The sequence below is a fragment of the Carassius auratus genome, chromosome 4 (assembly GCF_003368295.1).
Source record: "Carassius auratus strain Wakin chromosome 4, ASM336829v1, whole genome shotgun sequence".
In the NCBI taxonomy this organism is placed as follows: Eukaryota; Metazoa; Chordata; class Actinopteri; order Cypriniformes; family Cyprinidae; genus Carassius; species Carassius auratus.
In genome coordinates, this window is record NC_039246.1 from 4,213,116 (window position 1) to 4,236,926 (window position 23,811).

At 38.4% G+C, this 23,811-nt stretch overlaps 1 protein-coding gene and 1 long non-coding RNA gene across 5 annotated transcripts in view; one reads left to right on the forward strand and one right to left on the reverse strand.

The window, feature by feature from the left end:
- Nucleotides 1-13,119, reverse strand: part of LOC113066149 (zinc finger protein 271-like) — a 63,056-nt gene extending 49,937 nt beyond the window's left edge. For all 4 annotated transcript variants that reach the window (XR_003279135.1, XR_003279133.1, XR_003279134.1 and 1 more), the window contains exon 1: nucleotides 11,932-13,119. Coding sequence is in view for 1 of the 4 variants with exons in the window: in XM_026237845.1 (XP_026093630.1) it covers nucleotides 11,932-12,025 (94 nt within the window). In the remaining 3 variants the exon portion in view is untranslated. The remainder of the gene's footprint in view (nucleotides 1-11,931) is intronic.
- Nucleotides 13,120-14,569: 1,450 nt separating this feature from the next.
- Nucleotides 14,570-15,502, forward strand: LOC113067547 (uncharacterized). The gene is made up of 2 exons (XR_003279404.1): nucleotides 14,570-14,652; nucleotides 15,014-15,502. It is a non-coding gene; the product is annotated as an uncharacterized LOC113067547 (long non-coding RNA).
- Nucleotides 15,503-23,811: the final 8,309 nt, after the last annotated feature.

The following is a 23,811-nucleotide window of genomic DNA, read 5'->3' on the forward strand; positions in this document are numbered from 1 at the left end:
TTTATTAAATAATTTTGTGTCAATCCATGCTCATTTACTTAAGACACAACGCTCCTGGAATCCACTGCCGGACTGCAGCCGTATGCAGTGTGAATACAGTAATCCATTACGATGAGTGCGGAAAAAATACGCACTGCAAACGAATGTGAACCTGGCATTATGTGTGTGTGCGTGCATGCAGGAGTGCACAAGCGCTGAATGGATTAAACACTGGAAATAATTTAAAACAAGAAATCCAATTTATAAACTATAGTGATCACGTGACTCTTCCTCTATTTTGCAAATGACTGTTCCTGTCAACAGTTCAGCTGACTTATAATGCAGACGCGATTTGATTTGAAGCTTTTATTGAAGTTTCTATTTTGAAATCAGCTTCAAATGATTATGAAAACTCAAAATCAAGATAAAACAATTATATCAAATTGAGAAACTACAAGCATGCAAGTCACCAAAAATGCGATTAAAGCTTCTTTAAAACTGTGCATGCATGAAATGTTATACATGACTATGAGTTAAATGTCTCTGAAATGGTTTTCTCTTCTAACACACCTGATTCAGTTCGTCAGTTCATTAGTAGAAACTGAAATTGGTCTGAAAATCTAAAGAGAGTTGAGAGAAAACACAATGTCAGATCTGTGTCATGCTCTACAGTGACTTTTTTTTAAAGAAATAGCAGCCAAAACAACCTAATAACCAGCTGCTGTGATGCCTGTTAATAAAGAAGAAAAAAAAGAGGTAATCAGTAACTTTTATAGCTTTAAGGATTCATCTGTGTTTAGTGTAGCATTTAGTGTTTGATAACTTTATTCAATTTATATTTCTCCTTAAAGCCACAGGTTTAAGACATTTATTATAATGGGTTTATGTTTAGATTGTTTTAAGTTCTCTTAAATTAGAAATATTTTAAAGTCTAATAAATGCTATAGTCAATGGTTAAATATAGGGGGACAGTTTTAGGGGAATAGTAGTGAAATCAATATTAATTGTTATCAGTGAGACTGGCCTTCAGTCATAATAAATGCCATTAAAACAAGTATTGAAAGTATACTCTATGTTGTTTGTACATTAATCAGAAGATTGAATGTGAAATTATTCAACACCCACAGGCAGGACTGTAGCTTGGGTCAGCGGGGACCCAGTGAAGGTTGTTCCAGTGGGCCCTGTTTGAAATTGTTTAATTTGTATGTTCATTTATTTTTATTTATTTTTGCTATTTACACAATGTTTCAGTTTTTTTCAAGTTTGTAGGTGTCCAGGTACAGAAACCAAATAATTAAATGTAAAATTGCACTGGATAGTCTACAATGTTAAAAATTAAATATACAATCAAACCAAAATTTATTCAGACACCTTCAACATTTCTCAAATTATTACAGTTTATTTGCTATCACTTGTAAAATGGTAATAAAATATGACATGAATTTAGAGTTCGAGACAAATTCGTCTTGATAATGTCATAACTTTGATAGAAATGTACGTAATAGATTACAATCAACCAAAACTACACACAACTGTTATGACAATATTTACGCAACTATCAACACTTTGTTGACCAATTACCAAGCAATGCATCATTTTGTTCAGACTGTGGTATGGAAAGGTTGCATTAGCAATTCAGGAGAAAAAAAAACAAGCAATGCATGGTGCTTTATAAGGTGCTGAATCATTTTTGTTTACAATTTTGTATATAGATAGATAGTTAAAACATTTATATCTATCTATTTCACTAGTAGTTCACTGTATGAAGATTCTTTGGGTATAATATGATTTTTCTTTCATTTTCTTGGATTAACATTACAGCAGCCAGTAGCTAAATTAGGCGTGGTCACTTTAAGAGATGATGAACGCATTTTTCCTCAACTGTTTACTTTCACTTAAGAAATAACGGTAAAAGTTTTTTCGAGCATACTTTCCAAGGCGGGTATTTTGACATATTTTCTATGTTTTTGTCGGCACAAGAGCAAAAAGAAGCAAATTCTGTGTACAAGCGTGAGCCTGAACACATGAACACCAGTGGTACTGAATTGGGCTCCTTCACATCCTTTTGTTTGTTCAAAACTGCGATTTGTATTTGTTTGTTCATGTGCAGGAGGGACTGTCCGTGATACGCGACTCTCTCTCTCTCCGCACCGAACACAGCGTGCGAGGAACCAACTACTCAGTTCAGCTTTTCCGCGTCTTGTGTTTGGATGATTGATACCGATTGTTAGCGACGGGCTTGAGCCAGCTACTAAATGCACTGTCTTCAAGCCATGGATCGTTAAAGGTACATTTTCCCATTGTGATAGCCAGGATGATTTCAATTAATCTAAGCAGTGACTCAGTATGATGCAGTATGTTCGGAGTTCACGTGGGTTTCTGTGAAAGTCCTTCTGACAAGTCTGTATGCTGCCGCATGGACCTTGTAGTTCTGGAACGCTGTGATACCAGTGTGATCCCACCCAGATTCATCATACAGAACTACAACAGGCGAAACAAATTAATGCAATTTGCCGCTGCGAGCGCATTTTGACGGAAGAACAAATTAATGGACTAGCATATCAATTTAAGACATGGCTAAATATTTTTTATGACCTTGTATAGAAAATCCGGACGTTTTTATGACTTTTTATGGCCTTAAAGGGGGGGTGAAATGCTATTTCATGCATACTTAGTTTTTTACACTGTTAAAGAGTTGGATTCCCATGCTAAACATGGACAAAGTTTCAAAAATTAAGTTGTACGTTTGAAGGAGTATTTCTGTTCCAAAAATACTCCTTTCGGTTTGTCACAAGTTTCGGAAAGTTTTTTTTCGAGTATGGGTCTGTGTGATGTTAGATGGAGCGGAATTTCCTTATATGGGTCCTAAGGGCACTTCTGCCGGAAGAACGCACGCTCCCGTATAGCAGAGCAGAGACATTCACTGATCAGAGCGAGAGACCGAAATGTCACAAAAGAAGTGTGTTTTTGGTTGCCAGGGCAAGACAACCCTGCACAGATTACCAAAAGAGAAACAGCATTAAGGGACCAGTAGATGGAGTTTATTTTTATATATTATATTTTTTTTTTTTTTTTTGTGCAAGTGTTTTTGTTTGTTCCCTGCATTTCGAAGATGCTTGTTTTACAAACAAGGCCCAGTTTGACGCCGGATTTGCACATCGTTTATTTCTTAAGGATAATGCAGTCCCAACGAAAAAGGGTCACGATTGTGTGTTGGAACCGCAGGCGATGAGTAAAACTGCTTCAAATATCTCGGTGTTAACTTAGCTATCGGCGCGTAAGCACATCAAGTAAACAACATGCGATGTTGTCATCAAACTGCACTTTCCACATGTACAGCTTAAAAAAAAAAAAAAATACGACAAAGTGGAACTTAGTCATTTTCCAAAACCGCTAAGCAAATATATACAGTTTCAGTACATACCACATAGAGACGTCGTTGCTGATGCTGCTCTTGTTAAATTTCAGCCTCTGGATCTGATTCTGGATCATAAATATACGCTGAATCTGACTGTTAGCCATGGTTTGTTTTGGATGATGGTTTTGTCCTCACGGTAATGTCACAGCTTCCAAACGCTCTGAACGCAAAAGCCTACTGGCGCTCGTGATTCTTTAGCTCCGCCCACACGTCACGCCTCCAGCCGGTCGTGTTTTTCCGGGAAAAATCGGAACAGACTATCTTTCTCTTATGAATATAATAAAACTAAAGACTTTTTGGAGTTATGAAGGATGCAGTACTACTCTATAGGTACTCAAGATTAACAGGATATGGAGTGAAAACGAGCATTTCACCCCCCCTTTAAATTCTTATTGTTAAAATGTATGACTTTTTCTGACTTTTTATGGCCCCGCGGAAACCCTGTACATTCACTTTTATTTGAATTAGGTTTTTTTAACAACATAATTAATTATAACTAATTCAAATGCACATGTTCACTTTATTTCTTAGTTACATGTAATGCAAGCATTCCAAAACTTTTTGTCATCTAAACCCTATTCACCAAATATATTTGCTGTAAGTAACCCTTAGACGAAGCACAAACAAGCGATCATTTGACCCTTTGCTCAACGGGGTGCGGGTGACAGAGGTGAACGTGGTCATAGTGTCCACTGGAGAGCTGTTGCTGATCGCGCACGCTCTAATGCGCGGCCGGCAGACAGTATAGGTGCAGTCGGTGTGGATAAGGTGCGCTCTGCGCTGTGTCATGCAATGAATGACAGGAACCATACTCTCAAGGACAACGAACTGTGTCACATAGATACCTGATTGGGCAACTGATCAAAAAATAGGCACATGTATTTTACTATGGCACAGTAATATAGTACAACCCCAAATCAGAAAAAGTTGGGACAGTATGAAAAACGCAAATAAAAAAAGAAAGTAGTGATTTCTAAATTTACTTTGACTTGTATTTCATTGCAGACAATATGAACACAAAATATTTCATGTTTTGTCTGGTCAACTTCATGTCATTTGTAAGTATGCATCCTTTCCTGTTATTCAGACCTGCAAAACATTTCAAAAAAAGTTGCGACAGGAGCAATTTAAGGCTAGTAATGAGGTAAAATGGTTAAATAATGATGTGATTTGAAACAGATGATGTCAACAGGTGATTGTAATTATGATTTGGTACAAAAGCATCATCCAAGAAAGGTCTAATCCTTTAGGAGCAAAGATGGGCCGAGGATCGCCAGTTTGCCAACAAATACGTGAGAAAATTATTGAAATGTTTAAAAACAATGTTCCTCAAAGAAAAATAGGAAGAGATTTGGATATTTCACATTCAACAGTGCATAACATAATTAAAAGATTCAAGGAATCTGGAGGAATTTCAGTTTGTAAAGGACAAGGGCGCAAGCCTAAACTGAACAACCGTGATCTCCGATCCCTCAGGCGGCACTGCATCAAGAATCGTCATTCATCTATAAGCGATATCACCACATGGGCTCAGGACTACTTTGGCAAACCTTTGTCAAGTACCATAATACGTAGTTACATCCACAAATGCCAGTTAAAACTGTACTGTGCCAAAAGGAAGCCCTATGTTAACAGTGTCCAGAGGCATCTGGGATGGACCATCACACAGTGCAAACGTGTACTGTGGTCAGATGAATCAGTATTTCAGGTATTTTTTGGGAGGAATGGACGCCGTGTGATCCGGACCAAAGAAGAAAAGGATCATCCAGACTGTTACAAACCAGAGTCTGTCATGGTATGGGGTTGTGTCAGTGCCCTTGGCAAAGGTAACTTGCACTTCTGTGAAGGCACCATTAATGCTGAAAAGTACATAGAGATTTTGGAGCATAATATGCTGCCTTCAAGAAGACATCTTTTCCAGGGACGTCCATGCATATTTCAACAAGACAATGCAAAACCACTGTGGCGAGTGGGGCGGGGCCGAGAGGCGTGGGAACGAGGAGTGAGGCCAGGTGTAGTGATTGGAGATGAGCTACACCTGAGCCCCACCGCTAGTATCGAGTCCCACGTAGGAGATGGAAGGATATAAAACTGGAGTGACGACCGTGAAGGACGAGAGAGGACCAGGCCTGGGACATTATTTTATGTTTGCTTTGTATTTATGCGCACCAGTCGTCCGTGAGGGGCTGGTGCGCCGTTTTGTATTTATTTTGGAATTATTAAAATGCTTTTTGATTGTGCGCCGGTTCCCGCCTCCTTCTTCCCGATGAATATGGAGATGTTTGTATCATTACAGTGGTGCCGAAACCCGGGAGAAGGAGGGACGCGCTGCTGAAGATCCCTCGCCGCTGTGGTGAATCCGCGGTGCCCTCGAGCTGGCGAGGTACGTGCCGCCATTGACGCTAGAGGCGGTGGGCTGGAGCGAGTTGCCGGGGACGGGCGAGCTCGCTGCCGACCGCCCACGACAAGGAGGGGCGGCTGCCGTCCGTGAGGGAGCGGAGGAGTCGGCGCCGTTCGCCAGGGGGCCGGAGCCTGCCGCCTCCGTGACGGAATCCGGAGGGGCAGGGAACGGGGGACTCCTGCCGCTGCCCAAAATCGGAGGAGCCGTCGCCGTCCACCGGGCGGCGGAGGAGTGTCGTGCCGTCCGCCGAGGGCCGTCCAGTGCCACCGCCGGGCACCGCGGAGGAGATCACCCAGCCGGTGGAGGGCCGAGCAGCAGTGCGTCTGGGAACCGGATTTTTTTTTTTTTTTTTCCCCTCTCTCCCCTCTCTCGTCCCTGTCGCTCCTCCTTCCATCTCCTTTTCTCTCGCCTCGTCTGTCCTACCCCCAGGTTCCCGCAGGTCCCCGTGAGCGGTCTCCCCCGGAGGGGGGTGGGGGGGGGGAGTAGAGCGCAGTCTCGGGAGTACCCCCCGGCCTGCGAGGGGCGATGGGGGTATGTGGCGAGTGGGGCGGGGCCGAGAGGCGTGGGAACGAGGAGTGAGGCCAGGTGTAGTGATTGGAGATGAGCTACACCTGAGCCCCACCGCTAGTATCGAGTCCCACGTAGGAGATGGAAGGATATAAAACTGGAGTGACGACCGTGAAGGACGAGAGAGGACCAGGCCTGGGACATTATTTTATGTTTGCTTTTTATTTATGCGCACCAGTCGTCCGTGAGGGGCTGGTGCGCCGTTTTGTATTTATTTTGGAATTATTAAAATGCTTTTTGATTGTGCGCCGGTTCCCGCCTCCTTCTTCCCGATGAATATGGAGATGTTTGTATCATTACAACCACATTCTGCACACATTACAAAGTCCTGGCTGCGGAGGAAGAGGGTACGGGTACGGGTAATTGACTGGCCTGCCTGCAGTCCCGACCTTTCTCCAATAGAGAATGTGTGGCAACGAAGACCCCGTACTGTTGCCCACCTTAAGACTTGTTTGCAGGAAGAATGGGACAAAATTACACCTGAAACACTTCATCACTTGGTGTCTTCAGTCCCTAAACGTCTTTTAAGTGTTGTGAAAAGGAATGGCAACATTACAAAGTGGTAAATGCTTTACTGTCCCAACTTTTTTTGAAATGTGTTGCAGGTCTGAATGACAGGAAAGGATGCATACTTACAAATGACATGAAGTTGACCAGACAAAACATGAAATATTTTGTGTTCATATTTTCTGCAATGAAAAACAAGTCAAAGTAAATTTAGAAATCACTTCTTTTTTGCGTTTTCCATACTGTCCCAACTTTTTCTGATTTAGGGTTGTAATAATGTACTACTTTTCTCTTTTTTTTCTGATCATTTGGAATGAGAATAAAAAGACAAAACAACAACAACAACAACAAACAAACAAATACAAAAAAACCTTGGAAATAAGATCAAACATCCATTCAGTATCTATTATTTCCTGAATATTACTGATGAACTAATAGTATAGTAATAATTTAGTACTTTCTCCTGTTTTATTGTTGGATTCCTCTTTTCTGATATTTTGGAATGAGGATAAAAAAGACACACACTCACAAAAACATGCAAATATTTTCAAACATCAATTCAATATCTAATATTTCCTGAATATTATGAAACTCGAGATAGCCGCCCCTGGTGACGTCATAATATGCAAATTAGATTAGTATATCTACACCCCACATAAACATTAATCTTTAAACCCTTTCAAGCCACAAGCTTTTGAAATCTTGATGTCAAAATACAACATTTCTTCCAAAAAACCCTGGCGCCTTAAGGGTTAAGAACTTTAAGGACTTTATTGCATAATTTAAAAGTGCTCTTTCCCTTTAAACCTATCCAAAAAGCCATGGCCTATAGAGGGTTTTCACGGACGCGTCATCAATCTGGAAGTTGGCCATTTTGGAGGCACAGAACGTAAACAATTCCACCGAATGGACTCACAAGTTTTGACTGATTATTGCTGCTGAAAAATGGTTTTGGTCTGTACTAATCGGTCGCATCGGTTAAAAACATTACGAGTTCTGTCAAAAGTTAAAGAGAAGAGAGCAAAAAAAGTGATTAAAGAAGGCGTTTGTGGTTTAGAGATGTATAGTTACAGCATCAGCTCATCAACCACATGCATATGTGTAAATTAATTTTTACAAAAAGCTCATCCACCGCTTCCAGTGATTCGATGGGCAGCTGAATGCATTCAGGATACTGCTGCTCAGATGATTGACCTTGGACACCAGCTGGTCCTGCTGTGCTTAATGTGCTCCAGCAGGATTAAAATGTGGACCTGAGCAGCTGTTGAATACATAGTATTATGTTATAGGGAATAGTGTTGTCAAAAATATCGATATTTCGATAAATATCGATACTGAAATATCTGAACGGTACCAATACTAATTTCCCGAAGTATCGATACTAGCCGCGCTTTCACTTCTCTCCAAAGGCACGTTGACAACTACCACACGCGCACTCGCCTCATTCGCTCTAGTTAGCAAAAGTGAAGTGAATGGAAAGATGGCGAGTGCAACGCCCGCGCGACCGGCTTTGGTTGATAAGGAACGCAGCAGGAGTGCTATCTGGAAATATTTTGCATATGAGGCAAATGAACATGGAAAGCCGAAGGACACAAGCAAGCCAATATGCAAGAGATGCTACAGAACAGTGCTAACAAAAGGCGCTAACACCACTAATATAGCAAAGCACCTGAGAGACCGACACCTGGATCTGTATAAATAATTTCTCGAGGTTGGTATTATTATTATACATTACTGACACTCTATCCTCCAATTTGATACTGTTAAGAGCTTTGACACAATCTGTATTGTTATATAAAGGTAAAGGTTAAATAAAGGTGACTTGACGACTTCATGTCGATCCAGTGAGCACTGTTTTCGTGTGTGATGCACGCATGTTTGCGTTTAAATCGGTTAATCAAATAACGTTAATGTATTAACCAGCTTTTATGACCGATGAGCAATGCATTTGTTACAGTATATTTTAATCTTTAATAACAGTAGGTATTAGGTAATAAAAATATAACGGATCATGTTAGCTCTGGTCCAATGAAAAAATATTAACAAATAGAACTTTGGATTTTAATTAGTACATGTATTAGTGAATGTTAGTTTAAATCAACTTTTAATTTTGATTAACAAATGTTTTGTAAGTATTTTTCATTGCTTATCCATGTTAACAAATATCTATTACCATTAACCTAAGTTCTTAGATTAGTTCATTCAGTTCATCTTAAAAGTGTGGTCTAAAAAAAAAAAAAAATGTTTATTAAAGTTTGGCATTCTCTTGTAGCACCAGAAAGAAGATGAGACTCGACCTGCAACCAAAACAACACAATCACAACCTACACTACCAGCTGTATTTGAACAGCAAAGAAAGTATGAAGCAAACTCAAATGAAGCCAAGAAGTTGAACAGGGCTGTAGCAGTGTACATATGCATGGATCAGGTTCCTGTGTATACTGTTGAGAAACCTGGCTTCAAACAACTTCTTGAACATTTGAACAACAGGTATGCCCTTCCTTCACGCAACTTTTTCATGCACACTGAAATCCCAGCCCTATATAACGAAACAAAAGAAATAGTCATGAACCATCTTGGAAGGAAAACCTTTTTTTCATGTACCACTGATCTGTGGACAAGCAGAGCCACTTCCACGTTCATGGCAGTAACTCTGCAATTTGTCACTGAAACCTGGGACATGCAGAGCTGGCGTTTGGGCTGTGTTGGGCCCAACACTGAGCACACAGCAGAATGCTTGAGGGAAGCATTGGAAGAGATGATACAAGAAGCATAAGATGGTGGAGAGATTTCTAGAACAGCAGAAAGCTGTCTGTTCAGTTCTAGCGGATGATCGGAAGAAATGGCACCTCATGCCAAAAGATTCAGATATTACAGTTCTTGAGACTGTAAAAGAGGTATTGAGCCCCGTCAGCTCTTTCACGGATGCCCTTAGTGGTGAAAAACACACCACTCTCTCTGCAGTCCTGCCTCCGAGTTGGAAGATCTTCTCTACTTTGACAGTTGAGGAAGGTGCCAGCAACCTAAAACATCAACTTAAAGACAACATCAGAGAAGATCTCAGACAGAGATATGAGAACACACATCTGCAGCTGATATTAAACACTGCCACATGTCTTGACCCAAGGTTCAAGGACAGTTTTGTAACCTTAAGAGAGGAGGTTAAACAAAATCTTATGATCAGTGTCGATTTGCTAAAAGCAGGGGGCCAAAGTCAGCAAACATCATCTCCAGATGACAAGCAGCAACCAGCAAAAAAAACTAAATCAGATCTGAAGAGTCTGTTAGCAAACATACAGGGGGGAAAAAGAGTGAACATGGAGAGGGTTCATCATCCAGAGAAGATGAGGGTGCAGAAACAGAACTCAAAAATGAGTTTTCAGTATATGAAAAGATGCCTGAAATCAGTGCAGGAGAGGACCCACTCACATGGTGGAGGACACATGAGACAACTTTACCTCACCTTGCCCAGTTTGCTAAGAAGTATCTGTGTATCTCTGCTTCAAGTTCAGCTTCAGAGCGTGTATTTAGTACATATAAGATTGCACTGATTTTGTTTTTGATTGAAGTTTAAGTATCTCTTGTTGACATGGTGATTTGATTTTACTTGGAAATACAAAAGATTGCACCTTTTTTTTTTTACTTGCACTTTATTGGTTTTTTTATGTAATGCAATCTGAGAGGCTTTTGAAGTGCACCACCTCAGTACATTTTTGTTAATGTAAAATATATGTTCTAGACTTGTTATATTTAGCTTTAAATAAAAAAATAACCCCTTAATATTGTGGCAGTTTTTTTCTCCGTGGTATCGAAAATCGATATTTTTCAAGGTATTGTATCGAAGTTAGAAATTCTAGTATCGTGACAACACTAATAGGGAACATGCTTAAAGTCGCTGCCGAAACAAGGCTTTGTTGTTGCAGAGTGCCGGATGAGCAGACAATTATTATTTTTGAAAGCAGCGCAGCGCGGAAAAAAGCTGTAACGTTACATACCAGCCTCATACAGTTCTGCAGCTCAAGACGCAGTAGATAAAATATCCTCCAAATCGTTTTTTAAAATATAAAATTGAAAATAATATTTTCTCACACAACTGTTGTAATTATGGCTTTGGTGAATTTTGCTTCTGAAATGGAAGGCTACATCCTAAAATTCAAACTCATTTTCTTTCTGTTTATTTTCGTGAATTTAGATGTGTGCAGCCTTTGTCGGATGTAGCCTTCTGTTAGATAAGCTTTGTTGAGCTGAAAAAGACTCTGAATGAGAAGTCGAATCGACTGTGCGGTGACCTATGGAGTGAAGTGTTGAACACAGCTGAGCAATGTGATACTGCCGTACAGCCCTCTGCAAAACAAGCAAAAAAGCTAAGCTCTCAATTTAATGCAGACTGCGTACCCAGTACAGGAGTCAGATTCGGAATGAGAAAAAAAGTTTTCGTACAACCCTTTCTACCCTGTTCTAGATCAGATGCTCAATGAGCTTAACAGAAGGTTTTCTAGCAAAAACTGTGAAATAATGACTGGCATCCAAACTCTAAACTCTAAACAAGTGATGTGTTTCTCAAAGAAAAATCCCTGTTTCCATTTGCTAGGATGTATGAATCAAATATTGAGGACTTGAGGTATAAACTACAAACATTCATAAGAAATTTAGAAAGGAAAATACAAAGTGGCATGCAGAACCCCTCCAGTGTAGTAAAGCTGGCATTAAACCGGTCTCTGGTCCACAATGTTAGATGACAGATTAAGCAATTTGGATGTTCTAATAATTGTTTTAATTTTTTTTTTAAAATCGTAGAATACGTTATCATCAGTTTATCAGTTAATGTGACTGATATCGAATAATATGTAATGTAAATGTGAAAATATAATTAAAATGCAAATAATTACTGTGACTGATACTGAATATGTAATAAAATTGTAAAAAATATACAACGGGAATTAATTTACAGTTACTGTGACTAATACTGAATATTTAATGCAAATGTAAAAAAAAAAAAAAACCTTTAGACGAATGTAACCTTACCACAAACAGTCATTAAATATTAATAAAGACCAACCTCCTCGTTCCTCGTGTTTTATTCTGCAGGTTTCTGGTTCCTCTTCTTTTATTTCACTCGTGTTCTCCTCAATCTCCTCTTTAATAAACACCATCTTTAGCTGATACTCTTCCCGATGTATTTATCTTTGCTTCAAAACGTAGACACGACTATGATGATGAGATTATTACAGGTGTTTACTGACCTGATTCAAAAACTGTATTTATCCTGTTTACAGAAATTATATTTCTAACAGTTTGTATTAAACCAGCGCCACATTAAAACAACAGAGAGCGCGTGAAACAAATCTTCTTCCTCCGAGGCTTAATGGAGTTTGACAAACACACGAATGTGTTTTAGCGCCACACGCTGGACTGGAGAGAGAGAAGCGGTGAGAGTAAAGGAAATATCTTTCTTGTACATCCCAGCAGATCAGATACCAAGCTTCAGCTGACGCTGCGTGTTCAGCTCATCCAGCTTCCACACTGATCTCCTCAACCTCCAGGATGATCAGAGCTACTTGCTCCTTCTCCTCAGGCTTTAGATCCGGTGATCTAGTCCTGTAAGCTCTAAAAATGTTATCACATCCTTAAACCTCTGTCTATCCCTCAAACCCTTCCCAATAAATCCATTATACTCACTGACCTGTTCTTTATATTTTTAATATAAAGAACCATATTTTATAAAGAGCCATATTTTTGTTATTTCTCTTTTAATTATTGATCTAACTTAATTTCTTCCTAAAGGTATCTTAATATCTATCAAGCCTTTCCTTAACGCTTCTTTTGCTAACTTATCCGCTATTTAATTTCCTACTATTCCAATATGTGCCGGCACCCAACAAAAGTATACAATTATACCCTCTATGCGCCAGACAGCAAGCAGTTTTGGCCCAGATCCGGTGTCATGATAAATCGAGTCCGCCCGAGAAATCGAGTCCGCTTAGGACCCCGAGTGATCCCATTGGCTCAACGAACATTTAATGTGTATTATTTTTTAGCGCCTGATTACAATTCCTGCTAAATCGCGTTTTTATTTTTGTCGTTTGAACTTTGCAATAATGACCATTTATGTACTTTAAATTACATGTTTCATAGGCTAGTATATAGCCGAAGCGCTATAGGTTGTGAATCAAACATTTCTCGTTTTTTTTTTTTTTGTTACTCGCGTATCAGCGTAGCATACAGCTACTCGATGTGTGTGCGTGTGTGTGTGTGTGTGTGTGTGTAAATTTATATTGTTAATCTAAATGATATAATATCGCAATTGCTTGTGCAGAACCGTGTTATTGTTGTATTATATACAGATATATTATTATTTTATGTAAAACGAATGTTATATTAATTTTACATGAGGTATGTGTCAGTATGCCTATTATATTTATACCATTAAGTATAGTAAGTGAATAATGGTTGTTTGTGCACTGAAAGTAACTAAAAATACAGCTAGATAGTTTATATAGATAGCAATAATTGCTATATAATTATAACTTGCAATTATAATATAATGATTCTACTGTTTTTTTTTTTTTTTTTTACATATAAATGTTCAAGCAATATGCACACTATCAATGTAAGACATTTATACATTTTTCAAAATGCATAACATTTTCAAAGAATCTTTACAGAAAGACATACTGTTGTGTCTATGTGGTCAAAAACACCCTCACTGTTTTAATAGTTGGTGCTAAATGCATTAGTCGTCACACATACAGCAAGCAAGCCAAAGGCAACGGTGGTTAATAAAGAAAAAACTGTAAGATGTCGATACTGGAGTAAAAACCTTTGGAGAAACCAGACTAACCAAAAACACTGGGGAGCAGTTCTCCTCTGTATATTCAGTCTGAACATTTGGTACAATATCATTACTAGTTAACAGTGCTACTGCATTGATTCAGCTGTAAGGTTAAAGGTTAAATGTGCCATGTACAGGCAGCAACATTGTTTTCTCTGTGGCCCAGGTGAGGCAGGCAGTGTTAGTGAAGAGTGCTAAGCTGCAGTCATCCATTCATAAATTCTTGCTGTTTTGCTGAAACTGGAAACAGTTCATCCTATGTGAAGTCCATTGTGGAAGATTGGGGAATCATCAGTCTCAACGTAACTTGAGAGCGTCTCGGGACAGAGCTTCTGTGGTAAAGAAAAATATAAAAATGTTTAGGAACTGTAATATAATAACATTTTTTTTCCTCTCTGCCTTTGTAATATACAGTATGCTGGAAGAATTTCTTGACATCATACAGAACGGGTTCAGAATACAACAGAAGCAGGAAACATCAAAAATCACTGTTAACCGTAGAGCATCGGTTTACAATTCTTGCAAAAATCAAGTTATGATTTATGTGTATGTTGTTATAAAAACAACCAAACAGACATAAATGTAAGCTGTTAAACTCAGTCTATTTTGCATTCAAACATTGCTTTAAATAAAGAGACAGGTGATTTATTTGAGCAGAGCTTGTTTTCTGCCCCCACTATTTGGAAATGAAAATCTCCTTATGATTTATTGTGCCTTAATTTACTATTAATTTCATTCATAATTATTAACTTACTGAACGCTATTATAAAAGTATATGTGTTTGTTTATGTTAAATAAAAGATAAACATGAGAAAAGAGTCGCATCTTCACTTAAAATGCATCTTGAACAATTGGGTCCCACCTAGCGAGGACCCCTAAGATGGCGGCCGTCGCGATGCCTGTGCGCAAGTTGCAACGGAGGCAGTTGTCACGAAGGACACAAGACAGGTAGTAATTCGTATTAGCCTTTCCAAATAGTGGGGACAGAAAACAAGCTCTGCTCAAATAAATCACCTGTCTCTTTATTTAAAGCAATGTATGAATGCAAAATAGACTGAGTTTAACAGATTACATTTATGTCTGTTTGATTGTTTTTATAACAACATACACATAAATCATAACTTGATTTTTGCAAGAATTTTTTAACCAGTGCTCTACGGTTAACAGTGATTTTTGATGTTTCCTGCTTCTGTTGTATTCTGAACCCGTTCTGTATGATGTCAAGAAAGTCTTCCAGCATATTGTATATTACAAAAAAATGTTATTATATTACAGTTCCTAAACATTTTTATATTTTTCTTTACCACAGAAGCTCTGTCCCGAGACGCTCTCAAGTTACGTTGAGACTGATGATTCCCCAATCTTCCACAATGGACTTCACATAGGATGAACTGTTTCCAGTTTCAGCAAAACAGCAAGAATTTATGAATGGATGACTGCAGCTTAGCACTCTTCACTAACACTGCCTGCCTCACCTGGACCACAGAGAAAACAATGTTGCTGCCTGTACATGGCACAATTAACCTTTAACCTTACAGCTGAATCAATGCAGTAACACTGTTAACTAGTAATGATATTGTACCAAATGTTCAGACTGAATATACAGAGGAGAACTGGTCCCCAGTGTTTTTGGTTAGTCTGGTTTCTCCAAAGGTTTTTACTCCAGTATCGACATCTTACAGTTTTTTCTTTATTAACCACCGTTGCCTTTGGCTTGCTTGCTGTATGTGTGACGACTAATGCATTTAGCACCAACTATTAAAACAGTGAGGGTGTTTTTGACCACATAGACACAACAGTATGTCTTTCTGTAAAGATTCTTTGAAAATGTTATGCATTTTGAAAAATCTATAAATGTCTTACATTGATAGTGTGCATATTGCTTGAACATTTATATGTAAAAAAATTGTGTAGAATTATTATAATTGCAAGTTATAATTAACAATTATAAACTAGCTGCATTTTTAGTTACTTTCATTGCACAAACAGCCATTATTCACTTACTATTACTGATTTGTAATAGTACAAGTAACTGTTGTACTATTTTATGTAGTGTGTTATATGAGTTAACGTCAATTACAATTGTAATTTCTGTCATAATGAATTTATGTAGTGTGATAATTGCTGTATGATTTTCTTTGAAAACAATAGTTTCTTAAATATTATACAATCAGCAATTGCAATACATGAACTGCTTGTAAGCAAAACCATATATAACAACATAAGTACTTATTACAATATTGAAAATAATGTAAAAAATTACATGAATTAGGTAGTAAGTCAAAATAAATAAAAATCAAAGTGTGTGTGTGTGTCTGTGTGTGTATATATATATATATATATATATATATATATATATATATATATATAGTACGTAGGTTTGTTTTATTAATAATTATCTTTCTACTATCCCACAATCTTCTGAATTTGTGGGCTAAACGTGTTTTAGTCATCACAACTGAATTATTATTATTATTTTAGAACTGGAAAATATATTCAGAAGCTATGCTGAGGCGTTCTAGTAACCGAATATTAAAACTAATTACAATGCATCATTTATGAGATGTTGCTAGTTTTATGACATTTAAAAAACATTTTGATCGATTACATTCTGTATGTTGCTTTTACTAAATTATTTTAGCTTGAAACAACAAGCTACCGCAGCTCCGATTAGCCATACAACAAGTTATCATGATAACTTTTGATCAGGCATTTAAAACAGCTACCGCCTTGGTCCTAAGCGGACTCAATTTCGCGGGGGGACTGGATTTCTCACCACACCGGCCCACATCTGGCCCGCATGAAATCTATAGTCTCGTTTCCTCTGTCACTTCCGGGGCTTGGTCATGCCTCGCCGGGGCTTCCTCGGGGCCAACGGCCACAGTTTTTAGGCCAGATGAAAACCTTGGGCAGAAATATTTATAAGCGATGTAAAAGATATGCACGCTAAACATTAACGTTACCATAGTAAACATGGTATATGCAACCACTTGGAGAAATCAGACGTCTGCTTCTTATTCTCTATCACAATTGTGTATTTATTTAGTAAAATATTTTATCTGTCATCTTGTCTTGAGAGTTTAGCTCCACAGTTTAGCCTATCATAAAAATATAATAATGTTTTATGTTCGGGAGCTTTTATATAAATAAAGATTATTGGGTCTCATTCATGAAACATTCGTAAATATACGAGTAAATATCTGAGTGATTTGCGCGTAAAGAGAACTTCCCGAAAACTCTTCTCCTGATTCACAAAAACTTTGTAAACGTCAGATGTGATAGTGAAATGTGTGTGTGTGTTAATGAATTCCAATCAGTCGAAAATGGGACGCGCGTGCACGCTCACTCTCAATTACCATAAATCCCGCCTATTAAATCCAACTGACAACTATATATGAGCATCATATTATGACACCAAACGAAGGATTTCAACATGTCTTCTCAAAAGCGACTGAAAAAGAAACATTTCTCAGCTGCAGAAATTGAAGTTTTATTATCAGAAGTTCATTCAAAATGCCACATTTTATTTTCAAGCGTACTAGTGGCGTATCAGGTCCTAAAAAAGGAAGCTTGGCAGCATATTACAGATCCTATTACTGGCTCTCATAATAAAAGTTAAAAGAAAAACCGTATGTAATTAATATATATAATATTTTTTTCAAAATGCTGTGTAAATATGTACCCGATTAAGGTGAATTAAAATGCAGCCGTATTAATGAGCAAAACGTTCAGACGTTAAACGCACTATTTACGCGTGGCTGGGAGCAGGTGTAGATTTCTTTCATATCAACTAACATTTGGAAAATACGAACGTTTTAATGAAAATTTACGCCAAAACCACTTTACACGCGATTTACACAAAAATTCGTTCTGCTCGCGTTTCATGAATGAGACCTATTATCATTAATTCTTAATGTGACATATAGGCTACAGTGGCTACAAATAAATAGAAACGAACTCGACTGAATAAGCAGGCTATTTTCATAAGCATTAAAAAACAAATAAATAAAATATAGAAATCATTTTTTTGAGTCCTGATAAATTAATTTATTATGATCAATGTATCACTTATATATTAAAATGTCGATGCTTTTGAATTGGAATATTGACCAAAGCATGCAAACAAACGGACACTTTTATCATGTTCGTGTGTGATCGCGCTAGTTCCAGAGACTTATTTCTTAGTTTTCTAATAACTTCTCTTTGTTGGTGAAATGATGGGGTTTCGTGATGTTGTTCTGAGAGGCGTGTAAAGGGTGTGTTTTAGTGATGCGCAGTGGAGCTTCAGGCTCGACTGTGGAAACCCTGCACTATTCTGGCCTCGGTGCTACTGGCCCTACCACCTGGCCCGTTTTAAGCCCTGGCTTGCACTGGCCTGACAGTGGAAATGCGGCTCATGCAGGCCGAATGTGGGCCGGATCTGGGCCAAAACTGCTTGCTGTCTGGGATATAATAATGTATAAATTTCTACTAGCAGATGTTCTCTGTCAGTTTTTGTTGACAATATACTTTTAAGTGCTATTGGAGAATCTGAGCAAATTACAGTTGGCAGCCTATTTGGTTTAGTCTCCTCTAACCACTGCAATCCTACTATTATAGCAGTTAGTTCTGTTGAATATACAGACATTATATCACTCAACCTTAAACTTATTTTTGTCTCAAATTTTGGTATACTCCCTCTCCCACTTTTTGTTCAATTGGGTCTTTAGATCCATCTGTATAAATCTGTTTTCAAGAATAAAAATTTTCTCTCATAAAACCATTAATTTCATAACTATTAGAATATCTATCTTCTGCTTTCTCCCGAACCTCCAGCAATATCATTTCAACATTAGGTTCAAGAATATTCCACACCGATACCCCTTTTAATGGCATATTGGAACAAATATCTACATTTTCCAGACCACATTCCTTAACCCATTGTTTATACTTCCATCCAAAACTATTCCCATTATTCTTTTTATATTCCCAACTGTCATTTAACATTTCTCGTATGCGATGACTCTGATTACAACCCCCAAATTAACCCAGTACATCATTGTACGTTTTTTCCGTCTTAAGTTTAGTGGCATCTCTCCCATTTCAACCCTAATGGCATCTAGAGGGGTTGATCTTATTGCTCCACAGCAAATTTTAAGTGCCCTAGCCTGTACGTTATCCAACTTCTTTAGCTCTGATTTTACTGCAGCACCATACACTACACATCGGTAATCTAAACTTGAACTTTAATACTGAAAACTTCAGTCCCCATTTATCTAATTTTTCTTCCCAGAATTTAACCTTCTTACTATCATTTTTTCCATCACCTTACATAATGTAGATGTGAGAGCAATTGGCCTATAGCTACTTGATTTTGTTGCATCTTTACCTGGTTTTGCTGATGGAATCACTATTGCATTTTTCCAATCTTTGGGTAAAGTACCTTCATTCCATATCTGATTATATACATCCAATAGAATCATAATGGCTACGTCCGGCAAGTTTTTTTTTTACATACTATAGCCAATCCTATCTCTTCCTGGTGTTGTATCCTTTGAATTGCTAATAGCAATTTTTAGCTCAAAAAGATTAAAATCATCATCCATTTTACTATCAACATGTTTTTTCATTTTCATACATTTTATTTAACCCTTGTCTTCTTTTTAATAACTTATCAATCAAGTTTTCAATACTATGGACTTTAGCAAATGTTTTGGCTAATGTTTCCATCTTTTGTTTATCTGTACTGGCCATCTTTCCATCTTCCTCAATTACAGGAATTTGTGAGCATCAATACCATTCATTCTCCATACCACATGCATTCAAGTCTTTCTCCCAATTGTGTTACAGAACTCCTGCCATGCTTTTCTCTTTGCATTTTTAATTACCCTTCTTGCAACTGCCTATTTTCTGATAATCTATTACTGTATCTTGAGTTATTAACCTTTTTAAGAAATCTTTTATTTTCCCATTTCCTCTTATTAGTGGTATAGATAGGTTCGCTGCTAAACTAATTCCATTTACTACTTTTGTATTTCTCTCCTCAATATTCCCTTCCAGCTTCATATTTTTTTAATTTTCTTCACACAACACATAAAACTCCTCCCACCTTGACTGTTTAAATCCCCACCTTGCACACTGGTTGAAACTTTGCACTCTGAATCTCACAAATTACAAGGACAGTGATCACTACCCAAATTATTTTCTTGTACGCTCCAAGTGCACTTTCCTGCTAATGCAGCTGATGTTATTGTGAGATCTAAACATGACAAGCTGACTTTAACTATATCCATTCTTGTTGATTTCCCATCATTCAAACATACTAAGGAGTGTTCTTCTATAAATTCTTCTTAAGCCAACCCATTATTGTCTGTATTCTTACTATCCCATAGACCATTATGTGCATTAAAATCCCCACATATAATAATTTTACCCTTTGAATCACCCATCACATCTTCTAGAGTACCATTATTTATTTCTTTGCATGGGTTATAATAGTTTGAAATTCTGATTTCTTCATACCTCCCCATTACTTCTATACTTATACACTCTATATTATTATTTGTATTTATTCTCTTATACACTATACCTTCTTTAATAAATGTTGCACACCCTCCCTCTCTTCCAGTTACTCTGTCTTTCCTCTCTACTACATATCCATTGATCTTAAAGTCCAAAGAATTATTTAACCATGTCTCCCCTTACGAAAGGAAAATATATTTACCAATATGTTTTTTAAAATATATTTTGATATATTGTAATATATTATTTTCCCTTTTTATTTTCTAAAATATTATATATTTGAATACATTTAATAATATATTGATGATACATATATTATATAATATATTGCAAAATATACAAATGATTGCCGCTTTCAATATATTGCAATATATTAGAAAAAAAAAAATATATAAGAATATATTCCTAATATATTACATGATATTTTCCAATATACTGCAATATATTTTTGTTTCATAAGGGTCTTGGATGCACATGATGTCTGGTGCCTTTTCCATTTCTGAGATATGTTTTTTAAATTCTTGACCATTAGCTTTTAAACTCCTAGCATTCCAATGTAGTAGAAGGAAAGACATCTTACAGTTAAGGATGACTACTCCATGGCAGTAGTTCCTTCTTCCGCTTTCAAAATCCCATGCAAACTTCCTCACCAAGACTCCTGTTAATTTAAGAAATGTATTAGCACATCCTACAATAATCCTTAATTTGTCAGATTAACGACCCAACGTTCACTTCCAACGACTCCGCATCAGTGTGGAAAAGTCTAAAGAAGATCACCAATTACAAGACACCACCCCCCAGCACTGTGGAGAATCAACGACTGGCAGACGATCTGAACGAGTTTTACTGCAGGTTTGAAAGAACACCCATCACCTGCCCTGAATGCCTCTCCAAACAACCGTTCACACCACTCACAACTCCTGGAACCCGCCCTGAACCCGCCCTGAACACATCTCCTCCAATCAAGCACTCTCACCATTCACACCTCCTGCATCCGCCCTCTCCCCCACACCTGCAATTCAGATCAGCGAGGATGCGGTGCGCCAGGTCTTCCGGAAGCAGAAAAGGATAAAAGCACCAGGCCCATATTGTGTTACACCAGCCTGTCTGAAATCCTGTGCTGACCAGCTGGCCCCCATCTTCACACAGATCTTCAACAGATTGCTGGAACTGTTCAAAGTCCCTTCATGCTTCAAACGCTCCACCATCATCCCCATCCCAAAGAAATCCAAAATTACAGGACTCAATGACTACAGGCCTGTGGCTCTAACGTCTATGGTTATGAAGTCATTTGAAAAACTGGTGCTGGCCCACCTGAAGGACATCACTGGACCCTTGCTAGATCCTCTTCAGTTTGCCTACAGAGCAAACAGGTCTGTGGACGATGCAGTAAACATTGGACTGCATTATGTTCTGCAACACCTAGACAGACCGGGGACTTATGTGAGGATCCTGTTTGTGGACTTCAGCTCGGCCTTTAACACGATCATCCCAAACCTCCTCCTGCCCAAACTAACTCAGTTCTCCATGCCCACCTCCATCTGTCAGTGGATCAACAGCTTCCTGACAGACAGGCAGCAGCTAGTGAGGCTGGGAAAATACACATCCAGCACCTGTATAATCAGCACCGGAGCTCCCCAGGGCTGCGTTCTCTCCCCACTGCTCTTCTCCCTGTACACTAATGATTGCACGTCTAAGGACCCCTCTGTCAAGCTCCTGAAGTTTGCAGACGACATCACACTCATCGGCCTCATTCAGGACGGTGACAAGTCTGCTTACAGACAGGAGGTTAAAGAGCTGGCTGTCTGGTGCACTCTCAACAACCTGGAGCTTAACACGCTCAAAACAGTGGAGATGATCGTGGACTTCAGGAGAAACCCCCCTGCACTCCCCCCACTCACCATCATGAACAGCACTGTGACTGCAGTGGAGTCATTCAGGTTCCTGGGCACCACTATCTCTCAGGACCTGAAGTGGGACATTCACATTGACTCCATTGTGAAAAAGGCCCAGCAGAGGTTGTACTTCCTTCGCCAGTTGAGGAAGTTTAACCTGCCACAGGAGCTGCTGAAACAGTTCTACTCCACCATCATTGAATCCATCCTCTGCACTTCAGTAACTGTCTGGTTCAGCTCAGCTTCTAAATCTGACCTCAGAAGACTACAGAGGGTAGTCCGGACTGCTGAGCGAATCATCTGTACAACCCTCCCATCTATTCAAGAACTGTACTTATCCAGAGTGAGCAAAAGGGCTGGCATAATCACTCTGGACCCCTCACATCCAGCACACTCCCTCTTTGAACTCTTGCCATCTGGTCGACGCTACAGAGCACTGAGCACCAGAACGACCAGACACAGGAACAGTTTCTTTCCTCAGGCAATCCATCTTATGAACAGCTGTGGAACACACTACACTATTTATATTTATATACACATACACTTATTTATCTAACACACATACTTAGCGTACACTTACATTTTTTGCACATAATATACATGTACATACCTAAATGGTCATTGTAATATACCAGCCATACATTGTCATTTGTATATTGTCATTCCTTACCCACCTATTTGTATTCTTTTTTTGTATTTTTTATTCCTTTTTGTGTTTTTTGTTCTGTCGCTGTTATGTTGTACTGTGGAGCTTCTGTCACGAAAACAAATTCCTCGTATGTGTGAACATACCTGGCAATAAAGCTCATTCTGATTCTGATTCTGATTTCTTTTCCACTTGTGAGGTACCATTCACCACCGCACAAATGAATGCCACAAAGTACATTTAGTTTACTGTGATATGCAGATCTGGCTCATTCCTCTCATGATTTAATTATCTCTGAGAATAGTATTCCAACCTATTTCCCGGCACATTATTTACCTTCAGTTCAGCTTTACCTTTGTCTTTTATCTTGCGCATAGCTTCTGCATATGTAAAATTTTGCACAGTTGTTATTGTTTGTGCTTCGCAGGCTTCTTGTTGTACAGGACATCCTGCGTATGCTGCACTATGTCCACCACCACAGTTACAGCATTTAATCACTACACCCTCCTCACACTTGCCATATTGATCTTTCATCCTGCCAACGTTTTCATTTTCAGAGTCTTTAATACACATTTTTAGTTTTTGCTTTTCATCCTTACATTTAATCATTATTCTTCCATTGTTTAGACAAGCTACAGCTTTCACTACTCCTATCTCTTTCTCAAATGCTTTCGATAATTTAACAGGATGAGTTTGTTGTTCCGACTGCTTAGCAAAAGTAATTAGGACCTTGATTTCTCTTTCCTCCTCTTTATCATCTCCACTGCTCATTTGTTTTACTTTATTAATTGTTCGTTCACAATCAGATCCATCACCCATGCTGCTTTTTTTCTTCCTTTTATTGTATCTTACTTCCTGATAATCCATTTCTTGATGATTATCATCATACGCTCTTTCTCCCCACACTTTCCTCCCTTCTATTGCCATTCATCTCCTCAGATCACACCAACATCTCGGGCAGTACTACTTCCGCTTGCGCTTGTCCCGTCTACTCCTTCCCTACTTCGTGAGGTGATTTGTTTTGACTACATATTATTGTCACGTGTTTCCATAAATCTTAGTTAA